At 33.5% G+C, this 23,958-nt stretch overlaps 4 protein-coding genes across 11 annotated transcripts; 2 read left to right on the plus strand and 2 right to left on the minus strand.

The window, feature by feature from the left end:
• The first annotated feature begins 1,951 nt into the window (after positions 1 to 1,951).
• LOC111778355 (G-type lectin S-receptor-like serine/threonine-protein kinase CES101) lies at positions 1,952 to 7,149 on the plus strand. The gene is made up of 8 exons (XM_087119358.1): positions 1,952 to 3,477; positions 3,618 to 3,725; positions 3,799 to 4,019; positions 4,212 to 4,422; positions 4,508 to 4,638; positions 4,705 to 4,811; positions 4,987 to 5,137; positions 5,253 to 7,149. Exons 1-8 carry the CDS (start codon positions 2,256 to 2,258, stop codon positions 5,580 to 5,582), a joined length of 2,481 nt encoding a protein of 826 aa, XP_086975484.1. The 5' UTR covers positions 1,952 to 2,255; the 3' UTR covers positions 5,583 to 7,149.
• A 146-nt stretch (positions 7,150 to 7,295) lies between these two features.
• Positions 7,296 to 13,799, minus strand: UVR3 (DNA photolyase family protein). Of its 2 annotated transcripts, none has more exons than XM_023657947.2 (14): positions 13,399 to 13,799; positions 13,212 to 13,283; positions 12,401 to 12,481; positions 12,120 to 12,299; positions 11,976 to 12,047; positions 11,432 to 11,518; positions 11,211 to 11,309; positions 11,049 to 11,132; positions 9,871 to 9,957; positions 9,691 to 9,762; positions 9,483 to 9,596; positions 9,036 to 9,123; positions 8,634 to 8,729; positions 7,296 to 7,895 (listed from the first exon to the last, which is right to left on the minus strand). In XM_023657947.2, exons 1-14 carry the CDS (start codon positions 13,753 to 13,755, stop codon positions 7,699 to 7,701), a joined length of 1,686 nt encoding a protein of 561 aa, XP_023513715.2. In that variant the 5' UTR covers positions 13,756 to 13,799; the 3' UTR covers positions 7,296 to 7,698. The 2 variants fall into 2 exon arrangements, 1 of the variants encoding a protein (XP_023513715.2); XR_015413137.1 differs by having other exon boundaries at positions 7,754 to 8,209; positions 8,323 to 8,729.
• Positions 13,800 to 15,349: 1,550 nt separating this feature from the next.
• LOC111778157 (uncharacterized) lies at positions 15,350 to 18,948 on the plus strand. Of its 7 annotated transcripts, XM_023657834.2 has the most exons (7): positions 15,350 to 15,505; positions 15,856 to 16,278; positions 16,523 to 16,924; positions 17,001 to 17,061; positions 17,633 to 17,822; positions 18,235 to 18,445; positions 18,561 to 18,948. In XM_023657834.2, exons 2-6 carry the CDS (start codon positions 15,892 to 15,894, stop codon positions 18,236 to 18,238), a joined length of 1,044 nt encoding a protein of 347 aa, XP_023513602.1. In that variant the 5' UTR covers positions 15,350 to 15,505; positions 15,856 to 15,891; the 3' UTR covers positions 18,239 to 18,445; positions 18,561 to 18,948. The 7 variants fall into 7 exon arrangements, with proteins under 7 accessions (XP_023513602.1, XP_086975055.1, XP_086975053.1 ...); XM_087118929.1 differs by having other exon boundaries at positions 16,523 to 17,061; positions 17,636 to 17,822; XM_087118927.1 differs by having other exon boundaries at positions 17,633 to 18,445; positions 18,542 to 18,948.
• Positions 18,949 to 21,638: 2,690 nt separating this feature from the next.
• Positions 21,639 to 22,274, minus strand: LOC111778781 (plant/protein). Its single transcript, XM_023658757.2, has one exon. It carries the CDS (start codon positions 22,224 to 22,226, stop codon positions 21,870 to 21,872), a length of 357 nt encoding a protein of 118 aa, XP_023514525.2. The 5' UTR covers positions 22,227 to 22,274; the 3' UTR covers positions 21,639 to 21,869.
• Between the last annotated feature and the right edge of the window lie 1,684 nt (positions 22,275 to 23,958).

The following is a 23,958-nucleotide window of genomic DNA, read 5'->3' on the forward strand; positions in this document are numbered from 1 at the left end:
TCCCCTCTTTCCCCTAATCCCGTTTATGGTGTTATTTTGGCTCGAAAAGGTATGAGACTCCCAGATCTGAGAGGTTTCGAACACTCGATGTTCTGTCTTCCTTCTCCGACGGTGTACGACGTGTATGCAACGTCGAAATCTATCCCTGGTGTGTGTAAAGGTCTCTAGGATTATTTTCGTGTTGTAGATGAGAGGTTTCGAAGTCGATTTCGTACGGTTGGCTTCGCCGGAGCGTCGTCGGTTTCTTCCTCAAACTCTCAAATTTTTTCGTTTTCTTCCTTGCAGGTGGTTTGACTGAGGATTGGGGTCTGTTGTTGTGGTGACCCCCAAAGTTTGGCGAGGCTCGTGGGTCGTGTGAGAACGAAAACTCCGGCGCGTCGGAGTTTTCAATCTCGCCAACTACCACAAATTTTTTTTTTTTTTTTGATCCGTTATAGTGCATGTTCAATCGTTTGCGACACAACTGACTTACCTTTGTACTAGGCCAAGCTCAACCTTGCCTCTACTCGGAACCTATTTTGCCTCTACTCGGGACCAAGGTCTCTCGATGTAACATCGATTCGATTATTATTTCTTAGAAAGAAAGAAAAAAAAAAAAGAAGCTCCTAAATTAGCGTATAGCAAAATCAGTGAAATTGTATTAAACTAGTGTTGGTGACATTGTGGAGGCTTCATAGTAGAAGAAAGAAGGTGTAGGGCAGAGTGGATGTGAGAGAAGAAAGAAAGTCTGTCAAGGTGAATGGGGGAGAAGAAAGTGAGTGAGTTTGGAGACATTCCTTCATAAAAGAGAAACAAGGTCTGCCTCAAATGACCTGGTCATAATAAAATAAACCACACCCAATACCAGCTGACTAAATAAGAGTGTAAATAATTTTTATAAAAACTCAAATAAATACACAAAGTATTATCTCTTTTATGAATTTTTAATTATTTTTCTTTTAAGTAAGAAGGCAGACATTTTTTCTTAATCTTTAATTAATTATTTAATTAATTATTTAATTAATTAAGAGCATATTTAATTTCCTTAATTTTAAGTTAATTAATTAAAAAAAACTAAATTTATGACTGGATCATAATTAATATTATTTTAAAAAATAAATAAATAATAATCTAAGATCATGACCTTATAGTTATTATTATTATTAAAAAATATTAAATTTATGATCGTGCGTCATTATTACTGTTACTATATTATTATTTTATTCGAAATGTTTTCTATTGTATCGTGAGTGTATTATTGTCACTCCAATTGTAAATATATTCAAGAGAGTTGTAGTGTGTTTCTCAAAATTTTAATACTTGTAACCGTTTCATCATGAATTGTAGAAAAAATTGAATTTGTTCTTGGACTCTTAAAAAGAAGAGTTGAGCATCTTTGCTCTAATTCGGTTAAACATAAATTTTGAAATTTTAATCAAATAAACACTTTAGACAAAAGTGATAGTGAATCAAAACATACATTTTTTTTTTTTTTTTTTTTTTTTTGATAAATGTGAATCAAAAAGTTTAATTTTGGCCAGCTCCAACTTTGGGATATTCTTTAATTTATAATGCTTAATGCTGTTTAGGTATGATTATTGAATTCATATTTCTCAGTCAATACGTGCCTTTCACATCAACACGGTTTGGCTCTTGGACAGAACCATATATAAAAGTATTAATTTAACAAACATTTTTCTTCCCATGACCAAATTTAAAAGTTAGAAAAAAAAAAAAAAAAAAAAAAAAGAAAAGACATCAAGTAGACTTTTTTGAAATTTCTCAAAATAAAATTGAATAATCTAATTCAAATGAAAGGAATAAAATGAAATTTCTATGTGTACTGTATACGTGCATAAAAAGAGTTGAGTAATCCAATTTTAAATTTATTCGTAGAGGGAGAGATGTGTTTTTAAAAAATGATTTGAGTTTGGTATTAAACTCATAAAAGAGCCGGGACTCTAATCCATGAAAAGAGTCGATATGATTTTTGAGGATGGTTTGTTGTTTTAAGTTGATAATTAAGCCTACTTGAGCTCTGTATTGAATAATCTTAGTGACATTGACTCTATACGCCAATAAGGAAGCTGAGGACGAAAGTCTTCCATTTTCATCAACGGTGTCCAACCTCCTTCGTCGAAACTAGAACAGGTCAATTCCACTCCCTCATCACCCAATCCACAAACCTTCTTCCTCAATGGAAATGGCAGAATCAAATATAAACACCATTAACACAATCAAAACCAAAAGGTTAATCTCAAGGATTTCATCAGAGAATGCCCATGGCGACTTGGAATCAAACTCCCTTTGATTGCTTCATCATCCTGCTTTTGCTTGTAGCGTTTTCAAACGCTCAATCTGATGTATTGACCCAAGGCCAGGAACTAACACCTGGGTCTTGGCTAATCTCAGCCACAGGGGCTTTTTCCCTCGGGTTTTACAGTCCTAGTCTACTCAACAACAGTCACATAGCCATTTGGTATGAAGGAGATCCAAAGAACCCAGTGTGGATAGCCAATCCAAATTTTGCATTTCCCAGAGATTTTGGGATGCCCTGTCTCACAATCGACAGCAACGGCAGCTTGAAGATTGTACCTAAACAAAGAAATGGACATGCCTATAGTTTCTATCTCTATGAAGCTGAAGAGCCCATGAACAGCAGCGCCATTCTACTCGACAATGGCAATTTTATATTAGGTGTGTTGAATCCTGATGGGTCAATCAAGCAACAGCTATGGCAGAGCTTTGATCATCCAACCGACACTCTTCTACCTGGGATGAAAATTGGGATCAATCATAAAACTGGATCTACTTGGTCTATAACATCACAAAGAGGAGATTATTCTGTTCTATCAGGGTCTTTCACACTCACAATGAATCCCAACAATACAAACCAGTTACTGATATTACATAGAGGAGCTATTTTCTGGACTAGTGGAAACTGGCGGGATGGCCGGTTTCAATTCTCAGAAGAACTTTCAAGCATCAACAATCAAGAATTCGTGTTCAGGCGATTTTCGAATGAGAATGAGACCTTCTTCAATTACTCAACCTCCAACTTGAACAATGGAGTGATTGAAATTCAACCCCGGTTGAGATTGATAAACGATGGAAGATTGGTGGGGAGTAAGTGGGATTTGAAAGTTGAATGTCCCTATTTTGAGAACGAGTTGTTTGAGGTGGCTAAGGGTGTTTCTGGAGATGGGTGTGTGGGGAAGAAGCAGCACAAAGTACCAGAATGTCGAAATCCGCCGAAACGATTTTCAACCACGCAGAGATTTGGTAACATGGAGAGAAATAGTTTGAGATACAGTGACAGTGAGAATCTCACAATTTATGATTGTGAAAAGATATGCATTTCAAGCTGTGGTTGCATAGCTTTTAGTTCTACGAATGAAGAAGGCACTGGCTGTGAGACATGGAATGTGGGAGCAATGTTTGTTCCTGGGAAGGGAAGCAGGCGGATTATTTGGTCCATTCAGGAGACTGAAGGGAAAGGTAAGCTGGTTACTCCAAATACTTAGAATTTCCTCAACTTTCAGAATTGTGTTAATATTTTGTCCATACACTTTCGATTCTGTTTTCAATTGGTTTATTCAAACTCCTCACAACTGGATATGGATTCTTAGTTCCTGCAGGAAAAAAAAGGGTATGGTTGGAAGTAACAATCGGTGTAATAGTACCTACAACTCTTCTCCTATTGTGTTTTATTTTCTATCTCAAATGGAAAACACAAATACACAAAGGTAAATCAAAAAACTCTCCTTGGATGTCTTATGAATGCATGAATTGAGTGCACTCATTCGCTTTAATCTACAGCTATAAGAAAACTGAGGAAGGATTCAGAGCATCAAAATTTTCTACAACAAATGGGGGCCAAATCTAATAGTTCTAACATTCTGAAAACTAAGAACAAGCAGAGAAGAGACATAAAGAACTCCGAACTGCAGTTCTTCACATTTGAAAATGTAGTTTCTGCAACAAATAATTTCGCTGACAATTGTAGGCTGGGAGAAGGTGGTTTTGGACCCGTTTATAAGGTACGTATCATTTTCTTTTCAATGTAGCATAAGAAAACTATTTATAAAATAAAAATGATAAGTTAAAGATCACATATTATGAGTGCAAACAATGATTAGTATAAATATGAAACAAAAAGAAGATTGTAATATAAAAGTTTGAACAAAATGAGTTAATATTCTCAAGAGAACTGAATGAGTTCAGTTGTGTAGGGAAGTTTGGATGATGGCCAAGAAGTTGCTATTAAGAGACTGTCAAAGAATTCCGGACAAGGACAAGAGGAGTTTAAGAATGAAGCCATGCTGATTGCCAAACTGCAACACACTAATCTGGTTAGGCTTATTGGTTGCTGCATTCATAAAGAAGAGAGATTATTGGTGTACGAGTACATGCCCAACAAAAGCCTTGACTCCTTCCTCTTTGGTTAGTGAATTAGGCAAGCTTTAAACACTTGTATAAATGCATGGTTCGAGATTTCTTTCTTTCTAACACGTCGTTGAATTTACAGATCCAGTGAGAAATTTAGTACTAGATTGGGACAAACGACTGCACATAATCCAAGGGATAATTCAAGGACTACTTTACCTTCACACCTATTCTAGATTACGAATAGTTCATCGAGATTTAAAAGTTAGCAACATCTTGCTTGATGATGAAACCTATTCTAGATTACGAATAGTTCATCGAGATTTAAAAGTTAGCAACATCTTGCTTGATGATGAAATGAATGCAAAAATATCGGATTTTGGCATGGCTAGAATCTTTAAGCCCACGGAACAAGAAGCAAATACTAGTCACATTGTTGGTACATAGTAAGTGAGTTCAGTCAAATTTATTATTCAATACTCTTTTGTTAATCGCCGTTAGGCTAAAAAGTTAAGTCGATATCATATTAAATATTGTCAATATCAAAAAGCTTAATAAGTTGTCTTTTTGTATGCTTTTACATAGTGGATAAAACTTACTCGAGGTACACAAACATTGCAGTGGTTATATATCACCTGAATTTGTAATGGGCGGTACTTTCTCGATAAAATCAGATGTCTACAGCTTTGGAGTGTTGTTATTAGAGATCATAACAGCTCAAAAAAACTACAACAACTATGACGTTGGACGGCCTATCAATCTCATAGGACATGTAAGTAGCAAAGAAGGGAAATCTATGCATCTTTGGTCTTTTTCTTTATCTTTAGTCTAATTAAGAAGTGCTTAAGGAATTAAAGTATTGAAGAAGTGGAGTGAATTCTTTTCAGGCATGGGAACTGTGGATGGAAGGCAGAGGAGAAGAACTGATTGATTCAACTTTGTACAACTCCGATCAGAAACAAAAAGCTCTAAGATGCATCCATGTTAGTCTTCTATGCGTCCAACAAATGCCAGCAGATAGACCTACCATGCTTGATGTTCATTCCATGATTCTTAATGATACTACTCAACTTCCATTGCCTAAACAGCCTCCATTTTTCATCACCCAGAACGCCAAATTGGAAGGGATGATAGATGGCACAGAGATCAAATCAGAATCAACAACAGAAATACGTTCTTCGAATAACATGTCAGTCTCTATTATGGTTGCCAGATGATTTTCTTCAGTTCGGTCTAATCTTCTATATTTTAAAAGGGTTCTAGCATAGCTCTTGAACTATAATTTTGTGTCTAATAGATTTTTGCCTTTAACTTAGCTATATTAATGTTTATGTATCTAAGTTGTGTGCTGATTTCGTGTCAGTTACCAGTGTTTAATGATATAAACATCAGACCTTGAGTTAACACAAAAATATAGATGGCAATGATTTTTCTTGGAACAGGGATAAAAAGCTACAATATTGCACAGATCATCCATCTTCTTTAATGATACTATGAAATTGTTTCAGAGTTTGTTTAAAGCGTTTTATAAGAATATATTGTAACTAAAGGCTACGTTTCAAGGTTCTAAAAATTCTTTTCGTAAACAATTCTAATTAATTAGTCAAATTTTCAACTTCCAGAATCAGTTCTCTTTAAGACCGTCAAATTTTCGTCCTATAAATTCATTGGTTGAAAGTAATGACTAGAGATCAATGTCTCTAATATGTCAAATCTTGAAATGAAACTACTTATGGATCTCTTCTTTTTTTGGAGGGTAAGTCTAGAAGAACCACATGCTTTGTAAGGAAAATCCTGATGTGGGAAAGAGACCTTGTGAAAAACACTTGTTGGGGAATAAGATATGGTAAATGAATCAGATAAATGGGTTGTTGGATGCCTAGACCATCCACTCTTAAGATTATATGTCCTACTGAATATGGAAATTTTAGAAGGGTGGCTAAGCTTATTGATTCTAATGGTCAATAGAAGAACGCTGTAAAGCAAATATTTAGAGTCAGATGCTAATATAATTTGGAGTATTCCCCTGATAAGGGCGATTACGAAAGATGAAATCATCTGGCATGATTAGAAAAATAGTTGTAATTCAATGAAGAGTGAATGCATATGGAGAAATGAATTGTCCATCAGACTCCACATACACACAAAATATCACGTCCAAGTACTTCAACGAAGTAGTGTAGGTGCTGCATTTCGAAATGAAATGAGGGAGAGAATGCTGACCTTTTTCAAGCCTTTCCGGTTCTTGCTTGATGTGGATGTAATGGAAGTCATAGCTATCCATGATGCTTTAAACATTGTGATGGAGGGGGTTTACATTCCATCGATGCAACCTTCAATTTTGAATTATCAAATTAATTCACGACAATGCAGGCAATGAAATTGAGGTAGGGATCATTATCGCAGAAATTTGCTTCCTCGTTCCCATTTCACCGTTTGCCCCTCCAAATGGTGTAAGGGCTACACGAATCACCCTGCCCATGGACCAAGTAAATTAGCAATTGATGCAGAGGAACTGGAAATCTTGATTGAAGATGTTCCACATGATATTCGGGAAACCTACACAAGAGGGGAGTGTCGTACTGAGGGTGTGCTTCAGTAGGGTAGTCTGTTATGTCTTTTCCACCTCCTTTCTTTGCTTTGTAAGCTTCAGACAACTGTCAATACCAATTTGTTAGCTTTGATACCAATGCCGATCCAGTTGTTAGCTCTGATACCAATTGTTAGGATCGCTCAACAACGCAAACACTAGATGAACACAAACAACAGTAGAGATCAAGATGAACACAAACAACAGTAGAGATCAAGATGAACACAAACAACAGTAGAGATCAAGATGAACACAAACAACAACACAAACAACAGTAGAGATCAAGATGAACACAAAGAACAGAGAAAATACAAGGAGGAATATTGGCTATTGGCTGCAAGTTTTATATGGATGATTTACTTATTTGTACAGCAAGAGAAGGAAGAGAAGTACATTTTGAGAAATTTACTAAATATAGCTTCCAAATATTTAAACCAGATATAATCTAACAAATATATTCCTGTCAAATTACCAAATCTCTCCTATGTATATCTCTATCCTATTTTTAGGAAATATCTTCCAAATATATGTCTACCGGATGATCTAGGCATCAGGCTACATGTCCCAACAACAGCTCAAAGTCTCCTATTAAGATAAAAAGGCAAAAATGACAAACATTAGTTCGGGTCATTGTGATTCTACAGTGACGGGGAATCTTCAGTAAGTTAAAGAGCTTTTGTGAGTGCTAAGCTACTAATCTTCATCAGTGATCTCCATTTAACTTCCGGCAACCTGGGAGATAACTATGGTGCTTGAATCCAGTCAATGAGGGTTTGTCTTTTCCGTTTCGTTTGAACCTTTTGGCTTTGTTCCTCGTCTAAACTTCGTTTCAAGTTCTCCAAATCATCTTCACTTATCATACCATTCAATCTTTTGTTTAGTTCGTATGCTTCAGCCATCTTCCTCCTGCAATCTTTGGTAGCTATATCATGTGATACCACTGAAAAGGAAAAACAGTAGACTTGAGTCATTGAGTTGGTGAATCAAATATGATCGACTAAAAGTAAATGAATTCTAACTTTAAGAAGATGCAGCATAACTCGATCTGTGTTATAAAAAATTATCGTTTTATCTGTCTCCTAATAGATAAGCCTAGAAATTCTGGGGCAGCTCGTGAGAATATTTCAATTACTTTCTTGAGAACCCAAATTCCATACTTGATTTTATTGCTTTCTGCACTCAATCATATAAGACTACATACCTCCCTTGGCATCTCTTTGTTGAGGATTATTGAGAGGAATAGTCTCACGTTGACTAATTGAGAGGAATAACATGGGTTTTATAAGTAAGGAACACCATATGAGGCCTTTTGGAAAAACCAAAAGAAAAGTAAGGAGAGTTTATGCTCAAAATGGACAATATCATACCATTGTGGAGGTCCGTTGTTCCTAACATGATATCAAAGTCATGCCCTTAACTTAGTCATGTCAATAGAATCCTCAAATGTCGAATAAAGAAATTATTAGCCTCGAAAATATAATCAGAAGTATAATCAGAAGTATAGTCAAACTGACTCAAGTTTCTTTGGGCCTCTATTTTCGTTCGTAACTATTTGATGGGTCTTATTTCTCTTGACTGAAGTTCCTTCTTGTAGTCTAGCTCCTTTTTGTGAATTTTTTTCATTTTTTCTCAATGAAAATCAAGTTTTTTCCATTTCAAAATAAATCTCAGAACTAACCTGTCTCTGGGTAGTCTTTACCGATGATGCACTTTGCCTTCTTTTGGATGCTGAGAGGAGCTGTCCATGGCTCGTATATGTACTGCTTGGGCATGTCTGCCAATCAAACGTTGGATTTCAGAACGGCAAAATAGAGCACAAAATCAATCATGAAACATGAGTAATTCATGGTTTGCAGGGGAAATTGTTTTCAATCATATTATTCTTAGCAAAACTATTTTTGAAAACTACTATTTACAAGCATGTGTTCTTGTAAATTCAATTTATCCTAGAAAGACAGTAATGATACTACACTAACAGAATTTTCTTATAGAAAACATTTCAAAGAAACCATCAGGAAAGTTTTGTATTAAAAAACAAAAACTGTTCTAATAATAGTATCCAAACAAACCCCTTGCTTACCTTTTAAGACCGGAAGAAAATGCCTAATGTAGTCACCGTTCGGGTCATACTTCTTTCCGAATGTGACAGGAGAGTATATACGATTATACTGACAGCCAAAGACAACCAACAAAATCATGAAATGTAAAAATGAATTATTGCAACAAAAAGAGAGAATTATGAAATATTATCATTTATATTTCACATGGTCATGGTATTTTTATCCCATACTTAGCATTAATTAAAAAAAATTGACTCAGATGATCCAGCAAGTAAAAGCTGGTCGCCAAATTTAAAGCTGTGTGTTCGCTTAATGCTTTCAGCACTTGTAACAAGTATCATTCCATTTACCTCATAATGGTGGTAGAGAATCCACGCTGTACTTTTATCATCGTTGTATTTAGTTCCAAAGAGAAAAAAAAAATTACGATTCTAACATCAAGATAGTTACTAAGAAACAAATCAAACCTGATAAAAAAATGATGAACACGATAACCACATCCAATTTCCATTGTTAATAGCCCAATCTGAATCAATCAAAAGCCTCTCGAACACATCACGACCTTTCTCCCAGTGAACAAACTAAACCCAGAGAGAGAGAAATGAAAATATAGTAATGACATCAAGATAAACTAGAAAGTCAATGCTCTATCATTTCCAAAGCTAAGACACATACCAGATCTCCGCGAGTTAGGAAACATGCAACACAATGTCGTGCTAGGTGGTGCATCCAACCCCATCTACGAAGCTACAACCAAAAAATAAAACAACTGTTTCGCTATCTTATGGCCATGTAGAACTAAGGTCACCTACCTAAATGTATAGATGGTAATGGAAAAGGATAAACTAGACTAACCTGAACCATGATAGCATCAATCCAAGGAAATCCTGTTCTTGCATCTCTCCATGCCGCCAAGAGTTCATTGTCATCTTTCCAAGGTATCTACAAGTTCATTTTATTCACTTTAGCACATACAACCTTGAGTAAACAAAATAGTGCTACCAGGTCCAACTTTTGTCACCTGTAGTTAAGCCTGATATTTTAATAATCATAATTTTCTTTTCACAACTTCTTTAGGCTTAGTTCGGGATGCTACAACTTTTGAAATAATTGTTGTCAGCTTTCCTTTTAAGAAAATCAGTGTCATATGAAAAAAGTTTGTGCTGGGTAAATTTCAGATTTAAACCTGGAAAGTCCAATTGCAGTGTTTAGTAAATTAATACTAAATTGTTATGAAATAAACATATATTTCAATTAAGCATGAGTTTGTATTAATATTTAAATTCAAATTTTGTATAAGATAATTATGTAAATTTTTTATAGAATTTTAATTACAAATTATATTTTGTTTATTTTAAATAATTTGATAAAAATATCAAGAAAAAAATTGTTATAAGAAAATTTTGTTTAAAAAAAAATCTAATTTTAGTTCAAATACAAAAAAGTAAGAAAAACAAATTAGAAGCAAATAATTAAAATTTAAAAATAAAAAATTAAAAAAATTAAAAAAATTAAAAAAAAAAAAAAAAAAAAAACTAATGAGATGAGATAAATCGTAAAAAATAATACTCTACTACTTTATCATGATTTTGAACAGTGGGTGAAATCCAAATCTTGCACATCCTTAACGTGGAAGCTAAAAGAATTCAATGGTTGTTGAGACAGATACAGTTTAAAAATCTTTAAATCAAAGAGAAACTCGAGTTCTATAATCGTCTTATGCTAATCACTAGAAGAATTCATGGAACTTTAGATCAGATAAAACTTTGCTGATCTGGAATACTGGAACCAGTTTCATTGTGGAAGATTAGTGTTCGTCATATTAGATCATAAATAATAGAAAAGCATATAATACATTCACTTTTATGCATGCAGGCTACAATTTTATGCCACAATCACCACCAGAACTTTATCACAGAGGAGAAGTGAGAGATAATAAAATATCTAGTTCTCTAGCCAACAAGTTGTAACGAAAAAAAAAATTAGGCAGAGTCCTTAATTCAGACAGAGAAATGATGAGTAAAATCAGGTACCTGTTTGCATATTTTATTATCCTTCATCCGGTCAAAATTAGGCGTTCCAAAAGCTGCAGTATAGAAAAACTCTCGCCATAGAAGCTGTTAAGGAAGACAAATTTTGTTACTACAAAGACAGACACCATGACATTGCGATGTCTGATAGGCACAATAATAAACCTGTCCAACAAGGGAAACTGGAGGTGTTGTATGCCCTTTGACATTTTTATATATATCTTGAACACGTTGATAGAAGTACCTGGAAGAGAGACACCCAAACTGCCAGAAAAATTGATAAGAAAATTGAAAGAAAAATGGGGAAAGCTCGTTACTACATACCAAAGAGAAACAAATAGCAAACATACAAATCGATGATAAAAAAAATTTGACAATTCACTCACTTTCAGATAGGGCGATAAGACAGTTGTAGCTGGCTTTAGAAACGAAGATGGATCACCTTTGGGTTTCTCAAACTTTGCCACCCAATCCTGCAAAAAATCCGATTAAGAAACTATCGGAGTATTGATACAACTAAATTTATAATCACTCATCGATTTAAGTTTTTGGGTTGAATGATGATTTAACATGATAGCAGAGTAGAACCCGTATAGTGTCATTTTCTCCCCAATTAATATTGATTTCTACTTGTTGGGCTTTTTTACAAATTTTCAAACCCACAAATGAAGGAGAGTATTGGATTATTGATATAATCATATTCAACATAATACACCAGCAGCTTTTACATTCATAGTTGATTTAGTAGAAATCTTACACGTTCATCACTGACTTACCCAAACAGCTATATCCATTTAGTAGGTTGTCTATGCGTTGGTTTGCTAATTTAATGCTATATTCTTCTTCTTATCCTAAAAAGAAATATGAAGAAGTAGGGACCTTGGAGATAGAAGCTTAGAATCTTCAAGAGTTTTGGGGATGAAGCTGTACCTTGTTACTCAATGATTCTTCTAGCCTCTTCAAGGCTTCCGTTTCACCTCCTCTAAAAGGAGTCCATTCAACCTGCATAAATCTAATTTTTATTGCATATGTAACAGACGGCAGATTCATATTACAACATAAAAAACTTCAAACCTTTTCCATGTCTTCATAACCAAGGTCTTTAATTGTTGGAACATCTAAAATCTGAGATCTTCCGGTGTCGCCAACAGGAGGAAGTGAAGAAACTGTGGTAGACAGAGGGGCACGTGCCCAAGAGGGCTCGCCAGCAAGTTTTAGGAAGGATTGATAACTCAGAGGTGGCCTGCCCCCATTCTTCTCAACAATTATCGTTACAAATTAAACCATCGTACTAACTAATTGAGAACAAATTCCACACAAGAATATTGCTTTTAAATTGGACCTTTTAAACTAACCTTTTGAATAATGTCTGCCGGATTGAACAGAGTATGGCTCACAGGAGAGAAGACTTCAACCCCAGCAGCAGACGCATGGTTCTGCGAGAAAACAGACGCACACAAAATTTCCGTCGTCAAGAGTTCAAACTCAGAGTAATAATTTAACGTTCTAATTATTGAAGTATGGTGAAAAGTAGCGTTCAAATTATAAATGCTTATCCTTGAGTATTTTATAGACACTTCTTAAATTTAGGACAGACTAAGCCGTGGAAGTGTCCGTTGAGGATTATTGGAAGTGAGTCCCACGTGGGTTAATTTAGTGGAAAATCATGCGTTTATAAGTGAGGAATATTATTTTCAATAGGCCTTTTGGGAAGCCCAAAGCAAAGTCATGAGAGTTTATGCTCAAAGTAAACAATATCATATCATTGTGGAGAGTCGTGATTCCTAATACTTAGCCATGTCAATAGAATCCTCAAATATCGAACAAAGAATTGTGAGCCTCGAAGGTGTAGTAAAAAGAGTGACTAGAGTGTCAACAAAGGATGTATTTTGTTCGAGGGCTCCAGATAACGGAGTCAAGCCTCGATTAAGGGGAGGATTGTTGAGGACTATCTCCAATGGTATAAGGTCATGAGAGTTTATGCTCAAAGTGGACAATATCATACCATTGTGGAAAGTTGTGATTCCTAACCGTTTCTTCTTTCTTGGCTCCGTCAATGACTACGAGTATCTGAACACTTTTACAGCTTCCTACTCAAGATTTACAAAATAATTGGCCAATATTTTTTAAAGAAACAAACAGTCAAACAAAACAAAACAAGCTTACTTGAACTCTACTGTCTAAAGCCTGGTAGTAAGGATCCGTATCATACTCGAAGCAAAGCTTCTTGACATTCCACTGCAAGAAAGTGAAAGCATCCACAGATAATAAACTAATAACCATAAGCAGAAGCTACAGTAACAGCTACTCTAGCTCAATCCTCAAAGAAAATGTGAAAAATTACGAGATATACCTCTTCCAAGCAGCGAATCAAGACCTCACCAGGCTCCCCGTGAAGAACCAGCAAGCGCGAGCCGAGCTTCTTGAGGTTCATATCCAGGTCCACGAGGCTCTCAAGAAGGAACTGAATACGGTTCAGTCCAGCCCTAGACGATCCAGGGGAAAACGCCGAGGGATCAGGCTTCATGTAATGTGGATCGATGACGAAAACGGGATAGAGAAAATTGGCGCTCTTAGCCGCATATTCAAGCGCCGGATTGTCGTGAATCCTTATGCCCTTTCGAAACCAGAGCAAAGAGCTCGAATTAGACGCCATGAACTTGTTGGAAGTCGAACAGTGAAGAGAAAATGGTTGAATCGCCGCCCGCATTGAAGTACCTCGGACGGACCTTGGTGCCTGGTGGTGACTTTCGCGCCCAAAATCGTTGGGAAATTTGTACATTTGCTAACATACGCATGTATGGACAAAAACGGTGCCGTTCTAGTGTCGTCGTGAAGGAAGTGAGACTAAAATGCGCGAGAGGCGTAGGGTAAATAAAACGACACGTCGTATACTTTTTCGATGGACGGTTTTGTATGGTTATAAACATGCTTGATGTTACGGGACACGCGACTGCCACGTCGCAATCTTTTCGGACATTTTTTTCAAATAAATTTGTTTTCTTATTTTTTTTAAACACCAAAAATATTAAAATTTTAATTTAATAACATATTTAATAATTGTGCTTTTAAATATTATTATTATTTTCAATTAAAAAAATGTAGGAACCAAACTCTAGTTTATAAGTGTGTTTTTGTTTTATGTTTTTTTATTTTTAATTTGACACGAACGTTAAGCGCGTCAAAAATATGGGGACAAACTTGAATTGGGTTGTAAAATAAAATTAAATCAACTAAAAATTCAAAGTTGGTATTTTGGTAATCGAAACAAGGCTTACAACCCAACTAAACTTTCCATTTTTTGGTTCGATTAGGTCGACAGTTATTTATTTTTTAAAATATAATATATATTACTTTAATAACTAAAATATCAAAAAATTCAAATATCAATTTATCGTAACTCATGAGTATCAATTGTTACATATATCAAATATTCCTAATATTTATAAAAAATTTAAAAATAATGTACGTTGGAAATTATATTTTCTGATTGGTCAGGTTGACACAACCGAAAAACTTTCAGCCCAACCAAACCAAACACAACCTAATTTTTGTAATTTGTGTTGGATGGTTATAAAAAAAAATAAAAAAATATTAAATGAATAAAAATATCAATTATAAATAATTAAATGATAAAAGATAAACGAGCTAACCAATGCATTAAAAAAAAAAAAAAGATAATTAATAAATATAAGAGAGAGAGTAAGAGAGAGCAGTTAAGTCATAGGGACTTTACAGATAAAATTTGAGATTCCAAATATATTAAATTAGAGATATTTTAGATATATTATTTTTTATTTTAGAAAAATGTTAATATTTAAAAAATAAAAGTGAAAAAGATACGTTTGAATGAAATAAAAGCGAGAAAATCTTGGAGAATATTTTAAAAAAATAAATAAATAAATTTCAATTAGTCAATGTCAAAATTTTAATTTTTAAAAAGCTAAATAGATTTGAGTGCCCTTATATATTAAATAATAAATGTTATGTTAAAAAATTAGGAAATTGAGGATTAAATTAAAAAAAAATAAATATATTTTTTTAAATAGGAGGTGAAATTACCATTATGTATTTAAAAATTTTAAATTTTATTGGGTAAAAAAGATTTAAAATTTGAAGTTTAAAAATTTTAAAACCCTAAAGATTTAAGAGTGAGAATAGGAAGAAATAATTAAAGGGACATTAAAATATTTATTATTTAAAAAATAAGAGTGGTTATTATTGATAAGTTAATCTAAAATTGAGTTTGAATAGGAGATAGATGGGTTATAGCCCAAGCCCAGATTTAAAAACTGATGCCATTACCGTATCCCAATTGGTTTACGAATTTAAACTTGTTTATAATTTACTCTTTGCTCATAAATTTCTCCAAAAACCTTTTTCTTTTTTTTCACTCAATTTGAAGAATTTATTTACAAGATTCACAACATTCTCATACTCCGCTCGATTCTTCTCTAGAGGTATCGATCGCTTTCTAAACCTCTTAATGTGTTGTTGTTGTTGTTGTTGTTTGATTTCATTTTACCATTGAATCAATCGAATTCAGCTTCGTGTTCACTTTAATTCCGCATTTGACTTCTTTTGATTCCGTCAGTTTTCTACGTTGATTTCTTTTTCCAGGTTTGGAGTTTTGTTCTTCTGTTTGAATTTGGAAGTTTCTTTTCTCGTCTGCTTAGTGTAGAAGAATTTTGTAGTTATTGTGCTTTCTGTATGTTGATTGCTACTGTTTTTATGTTTTGTCTCGTTTCGTTCGTGGACTTTTGGGTTGCTGAATGAGTGAAAAGCGTTTTTTGTTTTTTAATCTTTACAGGCTTGCAATCTGTTTAGAATTAGGATCTTTGGAAGTATGAGACTAAGGAAGGGGGATCAAGTTGAGGTTTATAGCCAGGAGGAGGTTTCGAGTGGTTCATGGAGTTGTGCTGAAATTGTTTCCGGTAATGGCCGTACGTATAGCGTAAGATATTTTCAGACGGAGGAAGCGGTGGAGAAGGTGCCGAGGTGGGCGATAAGGCCCTGTCCTCCCCCCGTAGAAGGACCAAATGTTTGGGCTGCTGGTGATCTTGCTGAAGCGTTCCACAATTCCTCTTGGAAACAAGCAAGAATAATGCAGATCATTGGGGTTAATTGCTATCTAGCAAGACTACTTGGATCACCATTAGATGTTTTGGTTAGCCAATCTTATTTGAGATTGCGACAGGCATGGCGCGACGGCCAATGGTTTCTCCTAGGAAAGGTAAATTTCCTAACAACAATTTTCTTGCAACCCTTTTCCTTATTATACTTTATTTACAAATGCTTTTTTTTTTTTTTTTTTTTTTTTTTTTTGTTTCTGTTTTATTGATCTACTGTGCTTTGTATGCATGCATTGTGTTACATCTTTCTTCCGTGTGCATAATGAAAAATCCAGGCATGCTGCAGTCTAGTTTGTGCTTGAAACAGTTATTGAACCATCATCTCATAGGTTATTTCTTGGACAGGCCTTTGAAGATTTGGGTTCATTGCCTGGAAATAAGCAGACAGTTCCAGACATGGTGAAAAGTAAGGTTCAACAGCTAGTAACGGCTCTTCCTACCAGACATCAGAGAAGGCCTTTGCTTGAAAAGTCCAAAAAACACACAGTGTCTATCCTGAAAAGGAAAATCACTAAGAAAGATGTTACGTATTTGCCTTCTTTAGCAAAAACTACTAAACTGTGCTTAACACGAGAGTTGAGTAGGGTTAGATTGAGCTCCACCTTTCCTGCTGTAAATACCGAAGTTGCTACAGGTTATGTTGGTTTGAGAGAGGACAACCTTATTCCAAGAACCTCAAATTACATTCACACAGTTAGCTGTGCTTCCTCTGTTGGTAGTAATAATTCCACTGATGATTTTTTCAAGGTGCCATTTAATTCTGTAGCTCGTAGTAAACAAGTCAAGGATGAGGATTATTGCAGTGATGCTGAATCATTTACAGGAAGAGGACATGAGGAAGAAAATTCATGCTCCGATGAGGAAGTATCGGTTGGATTCCACAGGTCAGAGCTAAGTGTATTTCGTTCTTTTATTAGGGTATTGTATGCTTCAGGACCTTTAAGTTGGGAAGACGAAGGACAGGTTTCAAGCATTCGTGCTTCACTCCACATATCAAATGATGAATATTTGACGGAGCTGAAAAATCTAATGTCTGCTGCTAAAAAGACATCTGTATGATTGATTGGAGCATTTATTCTTTGTTTCGAATTCTTACTTCTGTATCCCTTGATATCATTCTATGGGTAAGTTTCACTGTGCATCATTCAATTAGAAGTTTGGGAAGCACCCAATTGATTTGTACAAACCATTCAGAAATGAGAATTGCTCTTCGTTCTTAATGATACTTAAGCTTTCTGTCATATCAATGTCACTCTTTTGTTTCACTGGACTGCTCTGTTTGGTAGCGCTAGGATTCAAAATAGAGTATGCTATACTGTAAAGATTTTTCAAGAGTTATTCTCCATAAATGAATTTTGTCCTCTTCATGTGAAGGTTCTTACATTTCCTCTTATCTGCTCTGGATCTACAGTGTACTATTGTGTTGTATACATTCTAATCCTATAATGTCCTCAGCAGCCTATGCGCTTCATTTGAGGAAAATATGGGTACCTTCCCTTGTTATGACATGGAATAACTTGGAGGCTTTGAGGGCTTTCTCAAGACGGTGGCTGTGGATTATACTTGGCTCCTTTTTCCATGTAGACCACCATGGGATATCACATCCAAATTCTTGCAAATATGCTTACGGCAAGCCATTTGATGAGTAATCCCTAGCTTTTTTATGCTTTTATTGGAGTCTAGTTTAATTTATGTGCGATATCAGTAGAAATGCAAGTTGCTAACTGAAATAAATGGACTTTATGAAGAAAGAAGAAAACTTAAAAAGTCCCCGAGTTATTCTGAAAACCAGATAGAATTAAATTTTCTGTAGGTTGCAATTACTATGTGCCCTTCTCTTATCTTTGATTTCAAACATGACACTCATCCATATTTTGTTACACTTCGGGTCGTTTAGAAACCAAAAGGTTGAAATTATCTCTTGACGATGTTGATGAAATTGATAAGCCTGCAGTTGAGGAATGCGAGTGTTCTTTTTTGTTTTTTGTAGCGAAAATAAAACGTTTATGCTGTAGAAATTTGTATACTGAATGACATTGTGGCTAAGATATTTTCAGGTGAAAGGGGCAAAGGCTGTGATGGCCAATACTTGTCCCCATCAAACTGCAAAACTGAAGTGATGAAGAGAGACATTTTATTTGTTTATCTGCAATCAATCAAAAAATAGCTGATAATTTTGTTGTTGAACAGAGGTAGCCTTGATCTTTCATATTCTTCTTCTGATCAGTTTGCAAAGGAACTGGATAAGGAGAAGAATCGTAGATCTAAGTAACTATCAGGCCTTAAATGCTTGTTATTTCTTTGACATTGTTAGGAAAGGCTTTGGATGATTTGAATTTAACTTCTTTGTAAATAATGATGTAGCTTTTCTACCTATTATCAGTTAATGAAGCGGCTGAGCAACTCAAAATGAAGATTGAGCTTCAAAATTCAAGGAGAGAATGCTCAGCTTCTCATTGCTGCAGACAAGCTTCAGGCCGGAGTCTGCGGCTGATGCCGGTGAAGGAAGGAGCTAATTTTGTCCTCGTGCTTTTACACAGGCAAAGTGCTTCCTTCTCCACCACTGCTTATACATTTCATAGCTATAAAATCTCTTGCATATGACTTCTCCTCATGTATTTATATTATTTGAAATAGAATTATATCATGAATCATTCTAGAAGACATATATTGTTGAGTTTTTATTGCTGATGCGATCATCTGATTAGTTGAATGTAAGGAAATCATCTTTGAATCAAATTTATCAATGAATTAAGCAAAAGTGATAACAACTCTAAATTGTTTTGTGTATTTATGCATGTTACATTGTGATGACTATTGTTTTTTCTTTGGTTAAAGAACACTTTCGGTCTCTATTCTTTTATCGAAGTAACAATTTAGTAAGTATTGTGAAAAGTATGTTAAGATTTAGTTGAAATTCTTACATATACACATGAATGAACTGATTATGGACAAAAATATGTCTAAATTATAAAAACTAAACAAAAATGTGTTCGTCCAGGCAAGATATGATTTATTCTTCCAAAACCAACTTCATATAGTAGTACTTATCTGCATTGACAAGTGTTCTTGGTTCTGCAAAACAAGAATAATAATAATAATTTAAACTTACTGGAATCACATAGAATAAATATACTAAAACTGGAAGCAACACTAATTTTGGGAATTCTCATATGAATTATTTCCTACTGATTCAATTCAATTGTATCAATTTTCTCTTTAGAGATTCAGAAAAATTAGCAGGGAAATTCGCTTCTACGTTCTTTCCTTGATGCTTGGTGGAAGTTGACTCGGTGCGTAGTATGAGACCAATCGTCTTTCACGCCGAGGCACTGACACTTTTGAAATTCTTATGATCATCATTATTTGTAGTTCTTCTAAATTTTAAAAGATCTTGACTTTTGAAATTCTTATGATCAATCATTATTTGTAATTTGTTTAAATTTTGAAAGATCTTGAAATTTTTTGAAATTGATGACTATTATGAAATGAATTAATACTTTATTCTCTCCTGTTATGACTTCGACATTTGCTTCATAGAATGACGTTGCTCCAATTGGTCAAGATTCATGATTTCTTTATATTAAGTAACTCTTTATTTTGTTTAGTTATAAAAGAGCACGATAAGTTTATAATACTTCAAAAATATCTCTCGATATTGGTGTTACGGGAGCATATTCGAGACATTAAAAGTATAAAATATCATCTTGAACATATTTTCAAGAGTAATTACTTTTCGTAACTTGAACTCACTTAAAATCTTGCAACATCAAATGCATGTAATCATAATGAACTTTGCGAATAATAACTATCACAATACATAGAAATTGTATGTGTATGAATACAAAAACAAAATGAAGAAACGAATCTTTAACAAAGAAAATGGTAGAGACTAGTGTTGTTAATGTGTTATGAAACAAGGAACAATAAAAGAAAGGAAAGACAAAGACAAGACGGAATAATACTTATTTGAAGTTCCAATAATCACTTAAACGTCCAAAAGAAAAAGTTCAAAAATAACATAGCCATTAATGTCGGATTCAAATATTTAATATTTTGTTTAAAAAATATCTCTTAACTTTCAAAATGTAGTTTCAAAGATATCTTTTAACTTTCAAAATGGTTTCAAAGATATCTTTCAACTACCAAGATGGCTTCAAAGATATTTTTTAACTACACTGTTCCAAAAATACTTTTCAAAATTTTCAAAAGTTTTATCATTACTTTTAATTTTTTTAAAAACTTAAAAAATACTTTTAAATATATTTTTAAAAAGTTTAATAACACCTTTAAATATTTTTTTTAAAATTTAAAAATGCCCTTACCACAAATACCACGCTTCAAAAGTAACATTAAAATGTTTGAAGATAATACGTGAGTAATATTAATATATTAAAACTTTTTTTTTTAAGTGAAAGGATATTTAATAAAAATTTTTTTTTAATATTTTTGAAATACTATTAATATTTTTATTATACTAATAGTTGAATGATATTAATAAATTTTCAAGAATACTTTTAAATTTTTTTTTAACAAAATGGAAGGGTTTAGGAGTTTTTTTATTTTTTTATTTTTATAAATTTAAGAATATTTTTTAAACACTATTAATATTTAATTAAACTAATAGTTTCCTTCCAAAATTGAGATAGAATCAGTATTATCGAAAGTTTTAAAAATTTAAGAATATTTTTTTAAGATAAAAATACAATTAATAGGTATTTTTCTTGCTTGTTACTATTGTAACACTATATTGTCTAAATGGATTGAATTAATAATATTGAATATGTTTACAACCAAAAATAAAAAATTAAAAAAATTGGACCGTACAATATTTTTTACCCAACATCTAGGCACGCTTCAAAAAATGGATATATTCGATTAATCTATCATTAACTCGTTTAGGTGAGTCATCCAGATTCCTAATTATCTGTTTTTGGTGGGATTTGGAAAGAACTGACCCAATTATTTAATCTACAGAATCATTATTTATCATTAATTTAATTAGTATATACACATTATACACCGCTCCTATCAGATTCTGTAGCATTCTTAATTCAAACAATTTAAGATTTTTCAACTCTCACAGAAAAAAAATTTGTAATCTCTCCCTCATTAATCAAGATTCTGTCTAATCCAAAACTTGATCGTTTCACAGAACAACAAAAAAAGTTTGGATCCATTTCCTTTTCCTTTTCTGAATACTCTAATTAAGAACATGACCTAAACAGCGACGATCTGATGTTAAAAAATTCTTCAAATTATCCACTTAAGATGATTCAGCAAACATCTCATTGAATGGCTCTGAGAAGAAATCGTTAGGGCATGGGCTACACATCTGATAATTATTTCTAGTGTTCTATTAAATTACAACGGTCGGTGTAGATTTCAAGGCCGGTCAAGATCAAGATGTATCTACAACCGTTTCTATGAATTGATTGTGATTGTAACAAGAACACAATGCTTAAACAATCGTCGTCAATCAATAATCAGACGCAAAAAAATTACAGTAGGTTTGAAGTTTCAGCAATCTACACGATCTAGAAGTCAAAAGTAAAAGGTAAATTCATTGGGAAAGTAAGCTTCATATCCTTTCCCCAAATTTTTTGTTACGACGATTTGCAAAGGAAGGCAGTACAGATACAGATTTCAAAAAAACATAATACAATACCTCACTGCGCCAAGCTTCGTAGATCTATTCCTTGCTTCGGTCCGACAAATCGGAGGCGAGGCGCGACGCGATTGCTGAATGATACATAATGTCATGAAAAGTAGAGCTCTCCAGCGTCTTCATCCGGAGCAGTTTCGCCTTCTCCTCAGTGAAGCAGCCTGGCAGGAATTTGGATTTCGGTCGTCCGCCGTCGAGCTCTGGATCGGCATTCTGAACAGGCTGATCCGCGGCGGAAGAACCGATGTAGTCCGGCTCGGAGGACCATCCAAAGATCGGAGACCACCACTTTGGCGCGGCAGCCTTCCGGCGATTAGGTTCGGATTTTCCAGATGACGAAGCCCTTATCGGAGCGACATGGAAAACGGGAAGATTGGTCGCCATGAGAGAAGCAGAAAATTAGGGATTGGAAGAGGGGGATAAATTGTCAAAGTCACAGGGACGACTCTTTTTAACGGGAGTGGAGGAGAGTTTTCATCGGGTGCTTCAGAACCACGTGAAATCGTCTGATCCTGTCGTACCTGTTAAATTACAAAATTAACCCTTGTAATTTGGTCAAAGTTACCCGTTAGTCCTTACCATTTAAAATATTATAATGTAATTTCATAAAAATCTTATAAATTCTTCCTGCTTTCCACGCTATTTATGAATATTTTATCAATTTATTTAAATTATTTATAAAATTTTATCAAATTATTTAAATTATAGAGACCAAATTTATAATTTAATTATTAAATTAGAGACTCTTTAATAGAATGGTTAATTAACAAATAAATAATATTTTTCTTACTAGAAGTATTTTTAATGCTTTCTTCTATATATGTGTTTATTAAAAAAAAAATTAAAGTTTAAGGTATTATTAAAATAAAACACACATATTTATTAGACATTAAAATATTAGTTTATAAAGAAACAAAATATTACTTAAAATTCAGAAATTAATAAAATTAATACTTTTACACTTTTAAAAAAACTCGAAATTTCATGCGTTTGTAATTAATATTAATAATTTATAAGAACGGTACAGAATGGTGACTGTGAGTTGACTGGAAGGGTAAAAGAGGAAACAAAATGGATAAGGTTTAGGCGGGGTGCGTAGAGAGTGATGTGGCACGGTCCCACTTGTGCGCTTTTTTTAAGGTTTTCAGCCACTTTTCCAACTGTTATTTGACCATGACATCTTGGGCCCCACGCTTTTTTTCTTTTATTATTTCCTAAAAATTAAACAAATTTGTTAATTAAATATGAATTTAATTTACTTCTAATATAATCTTAAACTATTACATGTTTCAATTAATCAATTGATTATGATGTAATAAAATAGATGAAATAATCGTAAATTTTTGAATCTCTAACTATTTTACGACACTATGAAAATGCCCTTGTGAAATTTTTTTTCCAGAAGATAAAAATTAAAAAAAAAAAAAAGTTTAAAATTCTAAACTAAAGGTGAATATCACTATATTGGTGGGTTAAAAAATTCGTTTGGACCAATTTAAAATGTCGCGTTTGATGAGCTGGTGACCCAAACAATTCTAACGACTTTACAATTTAACTTTTTATTTTTCAATTATTTTTTTCTTCATTATTTAATAATATTGTGCCGGTTATATTAATAGCTAAAATATCATAAAGTTCAAATATTAAATATTTACAAGTTACAACGCATCACTAATATTTGAGTCATCAGTCAACATTTTTACAAATAAAATATTCATAATATTTTTTAAAACTATGATTGGGTTGGGTTATAGTCGTAATTTCGGATTAGTTGAGTTGATTCGATTCAATAAAAAAAAATGTTAACTTGTAAACTGAACTATTTTAAAAGAAATCTAACCCAACACAGCATCAATGACTTGGGTTGAACAATCTAAATTGGTCCGATTATCGGGTCATATCAATAACCCTATAAATTAAGATTATTATTTCAAAATATTTGTTTATAAGTAATTTGAAAATTCTCTTTTTAATTATTTAAAAATACATTTAATTGTAACCTTATCCTAAAGAACAATGGGACCAGAATCTAACAAATATTTGTATGGTTTGAACCAAATAAATTAAAAAATATATACTTTATAATAATTAAATATAATTTTTTAATTGAATTTAA

Source organism: Cucurbita pepo, chromosome 17 (genome assembly GCF_057944985.1).
Source record: "Cucurbita pepo subsp. pepo isolate OVF chromosome 17, ASM5794498v1, whole genome shotgun sequence".
Lineage (NCBI taxonomy): Eukaryota > Viridiplantae > Streptophyta > Magnoliopsida > Cucurbitales > Cucurbitaceae > Cucurbita > Cucurbita pepo.